The sequence below is a fragment of the Agelaius tricolor genome, unplaced genomic scaffold (genome assembly GCF_023055355.1).
Source record: "Agelaius tricolor isolate 1412-34295 unplaced genomic scaffold, bAgeTri1.0.p SCAF_30, whole genome shotgun sequence".
Lineage (NCBI taxonomy): Eukaryota > Metazoa > Chordata > Aves > Passeriformes > Icteridae > Agelaius > Agelaius tricolor.
The window spans coordinates 3,792,660-3,805,483 of record NW_027269290.1 but is presented as its reverse complement, the minus strand read 5'-3'; the positions used below and the strand labels follow the sequence as shown (position 1 = coordinate 3,805,483).

General features: G+C 48.5%; 1 protein-coding gene across 1 annotated transcript; it reads right to left on the bottom strand.

Annotated features, from left to right (window-relative positions):
• Nucleotides 1-3,329: 3,329 nt before the first annotated feature.
• Nucleotides 3,330-12,037, bottom strand: NRAS (NRAS proto-oncogene, GTPase). The gene is made up of 5 exons (XM_071450301.1): nt 11,832-12,037; nt 10,942-11,120; nt 9,829-9,988; nt 8,469-8,592; nt 3,330-6,976 (listed from the first exon to the last, which is right to left on the bottom strand). The coding sequence occupies exons 1-4, from the start codon at nt 11,940-11,942 to the stop codon at nt 8,473-8,475; spliced, it is 570 nt and encodes a 189-aa protein (XP_071306402.1). The 5' UTR covers nt 11,943-12,037; the 3' UTR covers nt 3,330-6,976; nt 8,469-8,472.
• Between the last annotated feature and the right edge of the window lie 787 nt (nt 12,038-12,824).

The following is a 12,824-nucleotide window of genomic DNA, read 5'->3' as shown; positions in this document are numbered from 1 at the left end:
GAGGGATGTGTTTGAAAGCCTGGATTTTACCCACAGGGCTGCCCAGATGTCCTCTCTTCTTCCCAGCTGAACCCAACAAATAAAAGGAAGGTGCAAGGAGCCACAGTTTGTTCCTGAGCTTGTCAGGAACTGCCTTTTCCAAGCTTTGTGTGTAATGTTGATCTGATAATCAGGACATGGTGAGCCACAGCTGAGGCTGATCTGACAGAGAGCAGCTCTCAGCCAAGCCCAAGGGGGGCCAGGGAGCTCCTGCCTTAGCTTGGCTCTGGCTCAGCAGCTCTCAGCTTGGGAGGCACCTCCTGCCTTCATCTGAAGCAGTTTGTGTCCAGCAAATTGGCTCTGAGGGCTGCACCCTCCTTTGGGGTGTCCTCAAACCTTCTTCAGATCTCACCTGCAGCTGGAAATCACCTGTGAGTGAAGAGGAAGCCAGAATTTGTTGTGTCCTGCCTGCTGCCAGGATAACTCTGAGCTCCTGATTCAGATTCCTGGTGGGAAGTGGTGAAACTGGGCAGGTCAGGAGGATAAAAGAGTTTTGAGGTGAAGAAAAGTCTCTCCCTGTTTGTGCTTCTATTCTTGATGGAGTTCAAAAGCTGCCCTGGAATAGGACAAAGCATTTGGGCTCTGGTTTAAAGGGTGGCTTTGGTCAGAGCATTGAAGGGTACAGAAAAACCACCTGGAACAGAACCATTATTGGAATTCTATGGGCATCCAAGGGATTCCTGGGCCACATTTTGCAGGAGCAGCTATGGAAAGCTCTTGTCTAAGAAGAAGGCTAGAATAGGTGAGAGAGTCACCTGCACAAATAAAATAAAATACAATAAAATACAATAAAATAAAACACAGAGCTGTAAATAACAAGCCATGGATTTTATCCTCAGGAGCACAGGAACCCAGTGAGGTGAGACCTGGAGCACCTTCTCCAGCTGAGATCATTTCCACAGCATCCAGAAACTCTTTGGAAGAGATGTTCCCTTTATCTGATGAGCACAACTTCAAAACAAGATGGGTGACAATTGAGAAATTCTCCAGAATTTAGGGAATTTTACCCCCCTTTCCCTGTTATTCCCCAAAAATATAAATTTCCCTCCCTGCAACTGCAGAGGAGCAGCACCAGGGCAAAGCTGGGATGATGGTACAGCTTTGGTCTCCCTCTCATGCTGATAAAATTTGCAGGTTCTGAATTCTTCTTGCTCTCACCCATCCCCAAATCTGAGAGTCTCCAGACCACATTATTGTTTAACTGTTTCATTCAAGGCCCATAAAATCTGTTTCCTGTTGTTTGCTCTCCCACAAGGACTAAATCAGCCCTTAACCCTCCTTGGGATCTGAAATTCACATCTGAAACCAAAAATGACCTTTAGGATACAGAGGTCATCTTCCTCAAGAGAATCTTGGTCTTTTGATCCCTCAGCTTTTTTAATCACAGGGTGAGATTGGGTGGGCTCATGGTGGAAATCTGAGTAAAGCCTGGGCATGCTGTGCTAAAGTTAGATCCAGGGCCTGTGCAAACTCAAGGACTGACACAAACAGCCTCTCTTCTCACTCTTTTTCAGCTGGAAAGTGAGGGATTCACACCCAGAGGCTTTGGAGTGCCTCTAAACCCCCCCACTTTTACCTCTGAGCTGCCCTGGTTCCAGCCAGGGAGAATGGTTGGAGCAGAAATTTGGGTTACTGAGCAGGATCTTCCTCCAGCTTGTACTCACAGAGGCCATGGGGGAAGCTTTGCTAGAAAATGGTTTCAATTCCTGAAGAGGAGGAGTCTGAACAGGAGGGGATCAAGTGGATCTCACCAGGGCCTCCTGGCTGTGCTGGGCCTTTGATCAGCAGATTCTCCTCTCCCCACCCGGGTAATCACTGAAAATCCTCTGAGCAGAGAGAGACAGAGCTGTCCCAGGACCTTCCTGGGAAGATGTGAGAAAGCTCAGAGAAAGAATTAAAACAATTCTTATCTCAATCTCTGCACCTGGCAGGCAATCTCTGTTTGTCAGAGAAGTTCACAAGAAGGAGTTTTCCCTTCTTGACCAATAGGTGAGAGAAGATTCCTAAAGGCCAATCAGGTCTTAGGTCCACCATTATTTCTATAAGAACTGTGAATTTCTAACAATAAAATGCTTTTCACTGATGATGGAGTCTCTGTATCACCTTTGGCTGTCCCCAACACCCCTTTAGTGACAATTGTATTTGCTTCATGGCAGGCAGGAATGATGGCTCTGACTCCATGTTCTCAGAAGGGTAATTTATTATTTTATGATCCTATATTATATTCAAGAATACTAAACTAAACTATACTAAGGAATACAGAAAGTATACTTAGAAAAGGTTAAAAAGATAATAATGAAAACTTGTGACTCTCTCCAGAGTCTCCCCTTGGCCCTGATTGGCCAAAGAGTGAAAATAATTCACACCAGAATCCAATGACACAATCACCTGTGAGTAAACAATCTCCAACCACATTCCAAAGGAGCAAAACACAGCAGAAGCAAACCAGATAATTATTGTTTTCCTTTTCTCTGAGGATTCTCAGCTTCCCAGGAGCAAAATCCTGGGCAAAGGGATTTTCCAGGAAATGTGAATGCCACAGGTGACACCGCCTTGCTCTCAGCCATCCCCTGCACAGACCCCCAGGCTGCTGCCATCTCTTCCAGGGCACAACCAAACCAGGGCCCTCTGCAGGGAGCTCCTTTCTAGGAACAAACCCATTGCAGGGAAACCTTTCCAGAGGCCCAGAAACCCTGGGGTTTTCAGCACCCACCCCAGCTCAGGGTGGGAATGCTCTGGGCACAGGCTGGACCTGCACTGGCAGGAATTGTGTGTCTCTGTTCCTGGGGCTCTGTTTTTGAATTCCTGGCATAAAACCCAGGTTGGACTCCAGGTTTCAGATGCCTGACACGAGGTCTGAGGAGAAATTGAAGCACATTTACTGATTGTGTACTCTGAATAAATTTGCCTTCTTGCAGGAGGGAAGGCAACAGGGAAGTATTTTAGAAGACTGAATCAAGCAATTTAAAAGGCTAACAGAGCATGATTTGGGCACAGCAGTAATTTAATAGCTGGTTTTGCCATTGGAGTATCAAGTAAAGAAGTGACTTTCATTTTTTTAATGTAAATCAGCATGAGGGACCCCACTGCAAACAGAGACTCAGCAGCAGCAAGATTAAAACTGGACTGGACCAAGCCTGTGGCAGTCCCAAGGTTCCTCTCACTGCTCATTAATCCTTGGGGCACATCTGTGACAGAGCTGGGCCTGCCCCAGCACAGAATGGAGCAAATCCCACCCCACAGACAAAGCACAGGGCACTGTGATAATCAAACCTCCTGTAACTCCTGGATCCTGTACCCAGAACCCAAAGAAAACAACCAAAGAATTCAAAGTTTATTCTTTAAAAAAGTTATTTAAAGAAGCAAAATAATTTACTTCAATCCAAACCAAAAGAGATGCATTATTGAAAGCAAATAATTAAACAAAGTAACAACAAATTAGCCCTTGGGTTAAAAGTCCAGATCCCAACATTCCCAACCCTCCTGAGGGTTACCACAGGCACACACTCAAGGTTTGGGGTTTTTGAGGAGCACACAGGTCAGAATGTGATCCCCCACAGGCCTGAGGCTGCTTGAAATCCAGTCCTAAGGCTGAGCTGCACTAAAAATGATGGCAGCTGAAAGATCCTGGTTAAAATCCGAAATCCCAGCAGGGACAGGGACAGAATCTGAGCATTTGTTTGAGCAAGAACACGGGGTGAGGACACAGAGAAACAACCCCAGGATTCCGCTGGCTCCACTCAGCCACAGCTACAGAAACATTTGTTCCAGTCATTGGCACTTGGAAGTTCTGAACAAGAGCTTTACCCTTTTTAAATATTTTAATATTTTTAATATTTTACCTCAAAAGTTGTTCATGTCTGTTCTGCCCAGTCAGGGCAGTGAAATCAGCTTGGCACTAGTGCAGAGTTGTGCTGTTGTAAATAACAATATTTGGACCAAATCTACTAAACCCCCTTTTCCAGGGACCAGTCTTGTGCAAAACCTTCTGTGCTTATCTTCTAAATAATTTTCCCCAAAGTTCAAAGGGTTTTGTCCTTCCAGTTCTTGGCTGCCACCAAACCCAGGGGTTCTCTGTGAGGCAGCTGGAAACAAATGACAACCATTCAGTTCACTCCTGATAGTGCACCACCTTGATTTTGTATTTTCTGCTGGATTTGGAACTACACTGATGGACTTGGGAGTATCACCTGTGCAGGTCAGCTCTGCAGCACCCTAAAAACTGAAAAAAAAAAATTCCTAAAAAGCATTCTAAAGGTTCCAAAGGTGATACAAATACAGACCTACCCTCACCAGGGCTTTTTCCCTTTTCAGGTTTTATAGAGCCCAAGAGAAAGGGAACAGCAAAGAGCAGCAGATGCATTTTCCAGTCAGTTCCCACACATTGCTGAGAATTCCCAGCCTTGGAGCTACACTGGTATATTTTAATGCCAGAGCATGCAGAGCAGTGTGGAGCACTGCTATGATGAATCTCCATCCAAATCATTCTCCAGGTTGAGCACACACCCCTCAAACATCAAATGCCAGAGGCTTCCCATGGCCACAGGCAGCTGAGCTCTGGCCAGGAAACAAATTCCTGCATTTCCCAAGAAATCAAAGCCCATCCATGATGGCAGAATGTCACCATTCAGTGTCCTCACAAACCCCACTCTGCCCTTCCTGCTGGTTCCATGTGTATCCCAAAAGCTTTTCCCCATTTCCCAGGGGTTTTTATTGACTGCCTTCCCTTGTGCCCCACAGCTCTTCAGGAGCAGCCCCACAGGGAAGGTTTTCACAGAAAATCTTCCTGACAAAGCTTTCTCAGCCCTGGCTGTGCAGGGTGGCAGCTCTGCCAGCTTTAACCTGCACTCATGGAATGGTTTGGGCTGGAAGGGGCCTTAAAGCTCATCCCATGGGCAGGGACACCTTCCACTGCCCCAGGCTGCTCCATCCTGGCCTTGGACACTTCCAGGGATGGGGGCAGCCACAGCTGCTCTGGGCAATATCAAATAAACTGAACCTGAGCCAATGGTCCCCAGGATTCTGCCCACCATTGTGTGTATGTTGCTGGAAAATAATATTTTATGTTAATTTTTTTGTGGATTTAATTCTTATCAGTCACATCAGTCAAAGTTAAAATAAATTGAAAAAAGTATTTATAAGGATTATCACAGATAAAGCAAATGTGATGCAGATTGATCCTCTTCATTCCAAGAAGAGAATTAAGACTGTAATTAGTGAAGGAAGCAACATTAAAAGGAAAAATTCTTCTCTCTCTGTTTACTGCTTTCCAATGCCCATTTGGAATTGAGCACTCCAAATTAAGATGTGTGACTGACACCAACAACCTGAAACTGAGCCTCCTGAGGCTCTGCTGGCCTGGCACTGACCAAATGCTCCCTCTGTTGGCTGAGGGCTCCTTCCTCCTCCTCCTCCTCCTCCTCAGAGCTGAAGTGAGGGCAGAACCCAGCCCAGCAGCACAGGGACAGCAGAGAGCACACCTGGGCACCAGCGAACCAGGGGAGGCTGCTCTGGTCTGGGGAGAATTCCCTCAGCTGGAGGGAAGGGCTCACAATTCCCTCACTCAGAGTGAGCCCTGAATTCCACCAGTCTGTGCCCCACCTCCTGTGGAGCCATCACTGAGCTCATTCCCCTCCTCATTTTGCAAGGATGCTGCAATCAGAAGCTGGCTCAGGTGCCTGTGGCAGCTCTCAGCCTCCTCCCCTCCAGCACAGAGCCCCAGGATGGTTTGGGTTGGAAAGGACTCAAAGCTCATCCCATCCACCCCTGCCATGGCAGGGACACCTTCACTGCCCCAGCTGCTCCAACCTGGCCTTGGGCACTGCCAGGGATGGAGCAGCCACTTCCTGCACCCCTGACAGAGTCAACCCCAACCCTCCACACTCCTTCCCTGACAAAGAAACTCCAATTTTACAGTCTAGAGACATTTTGAAGAGACTCTTTACAGTCTGTGGTAAGAAAATAATTCAGAATAAAACAATTTGCAAGTTACAGAGAGAGCTGAATAGCAGCTGTCCAAAGCAACCTCCAGTTACCAGATTAATGAGTGAGAAGCTGCCCAGAGAAATGTTGGCAGTTCATGTTAAAAATGAACAGCTGACAGGTTTGGTCCAACTTCGAAGAGATCTGAATGCTGCAGGAAAACAATACAGAATATAAACTGTTCCACCCACAAAGAAAGTAAAACACAGATGCAGTGTGTCCCCTCCCTTGTCCAAGAGTCTCTCAAGTGCCTGCTGGACCTTCCAAATTCCTCCAAATTCCTGCTGGAGGATCCTGCCAGGCCCAGATCACCCACAGCACACTTGCCTGCTTGACACAACGAGCTCCCAAGAAATTCCAGTCCTTGGGGTTTTCCTCAACCCAAGGGACAGCTTCAAATCTTCTTAGCAAACAGGCACTTAGTTAGGAAAGGTTTTCCTTTTTATTACAGCAATGGAGGATCAGGTAGGTGGCACTCCTGGCCCTGGAGATGTTGCATTTGTGCTGTACAGGTGCACAGAGAGCAGACACCCAGCTGGGAGGGGACAGGGCGGCACAACCCCGTGTGACACCAACCGTGCCACTCCTGTGCCAGCACTGCACGGATTCCAACAGACAGGGGACACACAGCACTTCTAGCTTTTACTCTAGAGGTAAAGTGTCATCTTTTTCACAGCATTTAGTCTCTATAGTTCACTTTTGGGACTGGTTTTCTTCTGGAACAAAGCCAGGTGACAGCGAGAGAAGAATCCCAGCGCATCCCGAGGCGCTGCTGCTCCGTGAGCTGAGCAGGGAGGTAGATGCCATGGGTGTTCTCTGCAGATGGACCTTGTGCTAATTAACTCTGGGGCCCAGAGTCTGTCACTGGCACCCAAACACTGCAGGGAGCAGCAGGAGAGGCAGCACAGATCGAGGCTTGTCCAGCAGCTGCACCTGAACCACGTTTTCTTGGCATCTGGAACAGAAAGGCAGCTCCAATTAGCACTAATTAGCTCGGGGGTGGGTGTGCAGTGCAGCAGTGCAAGGGCTGAGCTGGTCTGGCTGTTTTCATTGTCATGAGCAACATCTTACAGGGAATGGTTAAAAGGAATTTCCCTCAGGTGGGAACTCAGATTTCATGATTTTAATTGGTTTATGGGGAAAAATCTGGAAATAAATGAGAAAAAATCTGGGAATAAATGAGAAAAACATGGGAAAAAAATTGGGAAAAAATCAGGGACTAAATGGGAAAAAAAACGGGAATAAAATGGAAAAAAATCAGGGAATAAATGGGAAAAAATTCTGGAATAAATCCGGGAATGGGAAAAAAATGGGAATAAAATGGAAAAAAATCGGGGAATAAATGGGGAAAAAACGGGAATAAAATGGAAAAAAATCGGGGAATAAATGGGAAAAAATTCTGGAATAAATCCGGGAATGGGAAAAAAATGGGAATAAATGGGAAAAAAGGGGAAAAATCCTGTGGGAGTAAATTGGTAATTGGTTATTTCACCATTTTATTTGGTTCATCCTGGAATCAGCATGTTCCAGATGAACACAGCTCAAGGGGAGCTGTGCAGGAGTCAATCACTCTGCTGTGCACACCCCTCTTTCAAGGTGTTTCCTCAGAAATTACACCTTCTCCAAACAGTCCAAAGGGTTTCCCAAAAGGAGACAGAAAGGAATGACACAGCAAATCACACCACTGAAATTGGTGGAAATCATGGAATGTTTTGGGTTGGAAGCAACCTTAAAGATCATCTTGTTCCATCCAGCCATCAGCCAAAAGGGTGAAGTGAATGAAAATTCCTTTTCTTAAGCTCTGCCATCAGCTTAGAGGGCAATTTTTCTTTTTTGAGCATTAAAACATTGTAGGATCCAATTGCAGGGTCCATTGTAGAATCCAATTCTCTGGGAATCAATGTGTGTCATGGACATATTTTATGAAAAATCCTTTTGCTAGGATTTTGTCTCCAGAGAAGCTGAGAGGCCTCAGAAACAAAATGTAAACAATAATTTTCTGCTGCTGTGGAATGCAACAGGTGCATCTTTGATTGGTCTCATGTGGTTGTTTTTAATTAATGGCCAATCACAGTCCAGCTGTCTTGGACTTTCTGGTCAGTCACAAGATTTTGTTATCATTCCATTCCTTTCCTTTCAAGCCTTCTGATGAAATCCTTTCTTCTATTCTTTTAGTATAATTTTAATATATCATTTTCTTTTAATATAATATATATCATAAAATAATAAATCAGCCTTCTGAAACATGGAGTCAAGATTCTCACCTCTTCTCTCATCCTGGGGCCCCTGCAAACACCACCACAGTTGGTGACCCCGAGGGAGGAACATTCCCACAGAAATGTTCTATAAAAGGGGAAAACCCCACCTAGAGCAGGCAGCATTTCTAAGCCCCATTTAGGAGCTGCTGGAAGGCAGAGGAGGCAGGGCACAGTGAGGTTCCAGCTCACCTTCTCACATGACAAGGCAGGACAGTCCCATGCAGCCCTGGTTCCCATCCTCGCTGCTGTTGAGCTTCTTCATCCGGTACTGCCGGATCTCCCTCACCAGGGTGTAAAAAGCATCTTCCACACCCTGAATGCAAACACAAGGTCAGGCATTTTCTTCCCTCAAGCTTTTGAAATCACTGATCTGTCCATCCCAGAACCCCTTAATGGGTTTGAAAGTCACAATTCTGCAGAAGAGCAGCACCCAACTGATCCTGTGGCTCCTAAGAGGAGGAATCCCATATGGATGTCCCAGCCTGACTCCTCCTGGGGTAACAACCACTAAAATAAACGTGGAAAACTGTTGTATCTCAGGAAGGTTCCATGCAGGAAACCAGCTGCTCCTTGCCTACTTTTAGAATTCTGAGAATTCAGGATTTTCTGGCTGCTGCTCAATAATTGCACCTTCCCTGCTCTGTTCCCCTGCTCCAGGGCTGGCTGGACAGGCCCACGTGGCCAAGGAGGCTTGGGAGAAGCCCATTAGTCCAGTCTGGGGAATTCTGTCTGCAATCATAATCTGCTAATTGGCTTTCATTAACGAGCCAAGAGAAGCCAGCAGGCCTGGGGTGAGGGAGCTCAGCCTCTGACACTCCAGGGAGAGCAGCTGAAACTCTGCTGCTCCTCCTGCCAACACTGCAGGTGCTGAATCTGGCTGCAATCAAAATTTTAACATCATTGGAAGCAGTAGAAAGTAGCTGGGTTTCTTTTTCTTCTGTGTGTTTTGTGAGATTTTATAATAAGATATTTATTTATTATAGTTAAAATGTGGCTTTTATTTAAGACATAAGTATTATTTTTTAGGAATTGTTTTACAGGCATTTGTTTCTTATTGGGAGGTCTTTTTATGGTTTTGGAGGTTTATTAAGAGGGGTTTTTGGTGGTTGCATTTGAATGTTTTGACAGTAAAGGAGAATTTTAATATTTTTTTGGTCATGTGTTATTTTTTCTTGTTAGGTAATTTTCCACAAAACCACTGTATGTCTCTTCATCTCTACATTTACTGGTATCAGTTATGTTTATTATTTTGAGTATTTTTTTCCCTAGTTAGTTTTTAAGTTTTATTTAGTAACTTCAGGGGACTTGAATTTTTTTTATTCTCTGTTATTTATCAACATGACCCACTTGAAAAGAAGTCAGGGCGAGTCTGAAGCGATTCCTGCACTGGCCCGGCCCAGAACTCTTTCAAAAGTGAGTGGGGAAATAAAAGCTAAAAATGTAAAGGGATTGAAAAAATGCTTCTCCTGTAAATAAGGCAAAAATACATGGTAAAAATGTCCTTGATGCATTTCCCAGGAAGAAGTCAGGCCCTGGGGAAACCCCTCACCTGTCTCGTTTTTGCAGAGGTCTCTATGAAGGGGATTCCGTAGCTTTTTGCCAATTCTTGGGCCTGTTTTGTGTCCACTGTTCTCGTGGGCAGATCACACTTGTTCCCCACCAGCACCATGGGCACATCATCTGAGTCCTTCACTCTCTTGATCTGTTCTCTTTAGGAAGACAAATTATTAAAAAAAAATAAAATTAGGAACTATTTTCTAAATAGAAAAACTGATTTAGTTCAGTATTCAAACAACCTTGTGCCAGAAAAACATATTAAAGGTGAGCAGGGCCTCAGAGGCCAGCAGCATGGCCAAGCACTTTGTACACTTCATGTTCTGTCCATGGATAACTCCACTCTGGATTTCTCACCCATCTCCTTAGAGATTATATTCTGTAGCTGCAAATGGCAGCTGATTCACAGAATCCCAGAACAGCTGGGCTTGGAAGGGCCCTCTGGAGATCACTCAGTCCCACCCCTCTGCCAAGGTAAGATCACCTGGAACAGGTGACCACATCCTGGAGGGTTTGGAATGTGTCCAGACATGGAGACTCCACAACTCCCTGACAGCTGCTCCAGGGCTCTGCCACCCTCATACAAAGGAGTTTTTCCTCACATTGAGGTGGAACTTCTTGTGGTTTAGTTTATGGCCACTGCTCCTTGTCCTGTCCCTGGGCATCATGGAAAAGAGTCTGACACTGTTCTCCTGGCACTCCTTGGAGATATTTATATGGATTGATTAAAAAAAATAATAAAACTGGATAAAAATCATCCCAGTCTTAACTGACTAAAGGTGGTGCTGAGGCCCTGGCACAGGTGCCCAGAGCAGCTGTGGCTGCCCCTGGATCCCTGGCCAGGCTGGATGGGGCTGGGAGCAGCCTGGGATGGAGGAAGGTGTCCCTGCCATGGCAGGGGATGGAATGGATGGGCTTTAAAGTCTCTTCCAACCCACCCCTGTCTGTGATTCCATGCACTGGCACAGAACAGCGACAAAACTTCCTGAAAGAAGTGGGAGATTCAACATTTGTCTGTTCCTGAGGCCCTCCAGTGCTTCACTCAGCCAGGGTCCCCACCCTGTCCCCCTGTCCCTGCACTCCTGCCCCCGGGGCAGCCCAGCTGTACCTGTAGAGGTTGATGTCAGCGAAGGATTTGCTGTTGTTGATGGCAAAGACGCAGAGGAAGCCCTCGCCCGTCCTCATGTACTGGTCCCTCATGGCGCTGTACTCCTCCTGCCCCGCCGTGTCCAGGATGTCCAGCAGACACGTCTCGCCATCGATCACCACCTGCTTGCGGTAGGAGTCCTGCAACACACGGCCACGGTGAGCCCTGCACTGCTCCTGCCACCCCAGGGCCACGGGGGAAATGTAAAAATAATCATCAAAACGCAGGAGGAGCTTTGCCAGCTGTTCTGCAGAAGATGTGGCTGCCCCTGGATCCCTGGAAGTGTCCAAGGTTGGACAGGGCTTGGAGCAGCCTGGGACAGTGGAAGGTGTCAGGGTTGAAACCGGGTGAGCTTTAAGGCCCCTTCCAACCCAAACCAGTCTGGACTTTGTGATTCTCATCCATTTGTGATTCTCATCCATCTCTGATGAAAAACCACCACACCTAAAACTACAGTATTTTAAATATCACTCAAACTATCACATTTTAAACCATGCCCAAACTACCCCATTTTAAATGAGACTCTAAGCCCTTTCATCCTTTGTTACAAAACACACAACTCCTGTTGCTTTAAAGAAATTCCTCCACAGGAGAGGAAAATAAAGAACAATCACAAACACCCTCCCTGCGAGCAGAACCCCCGCCCTGCCCAGCCCCGTGCCGGCCTCTTTGGCCGCCTGCGGCTGCTTTAGGGAGCCCGAGGGGAACGAACAGGGGAGGAACCGCTCCCAGAGCCCCGGGCCGGGCCGGGCTGGGGGGAGCTGGCGGCGGATCCGCTCCCGGCCCGGCGCGGGCGGCGCCCCCGGCCCGGCGGAGCCTCCCCCGCGCTCCCGTCCCGCGGCCCCGCGCACCTCGATGGTGGGGTCGTACTCGTCCACGAAGTGGTTCTGGATGAGCTGGATGGTCAGCGCGCTCTTGCCCACGCCGCCGGCGCCCACCACCACCAGCTTGTACTCGGTCATGGCCCCGCGGCCTCGCCGGGCCCGGCCCGGCCCCGCCGCCGCCGCCGCCGCCGCCGCCCCGCGATCGCCCGGCGCCGCTTCCGCCTCCCGCCCGCGCGTCACCGCCCGCGCCGCTTCCGCACACGCGACACGGGCGCGACACGGGCGGGACGCGGCGGGACACGGGAGAGATACGGGGGGACACGGGAGGGACACGGGAGAGATACGGGAGGGACACAGCGGGATACGGGAGAGACACGGGAGGGACACAGCGGGATACGGGACACGGGAGAGACACGGGAGACACGGGCGGGACACAGCGGGATACGGGACACGGCGGAACACAGGAGGGACACGGGAGGTACACGGCGGGACACGGGTGGGGCACAGCAGGACACGGGACACGCGAGGGACACGGCAGGACACCACGGGACACGGGAGAGACACAGGGGGACACGCGACACGGCGGGACACTGGACACGGGAGAAACACGGGACACGGGAGGGACACAGCGGGACATTGGACACGGGAGAAACACGGGACACGGGAGGGACACGGCGGCACCGGCACTGCGGCTCCGAACCGAAGCCCGAAGCCCGAGGCTTTAAATGGCACCGGCCCCGCATCGCGGAGCTTTCAAGGGGGAACAGCACCGGGCCCGCGGCCCCGAACGGGGAACGGCACCGGGCCCGTATCCCGGGGCTTTAGAGGGGGAATGACACCGACCCCACAGCCTGTGGTTTTTGAACTGGGAATGACATCGAGCTCTCGGGATTTGAAAAGGGAATAAAGTCAAGCTTTGTGGTTTTTCAAAGTTGTTGATGAACAGCTGGAGCCGGGCAGCTCTGGGGAAGGGACGGCAGTGGGAGCATCCTGCACTCGATCGTTTTTAAGATCCACAAT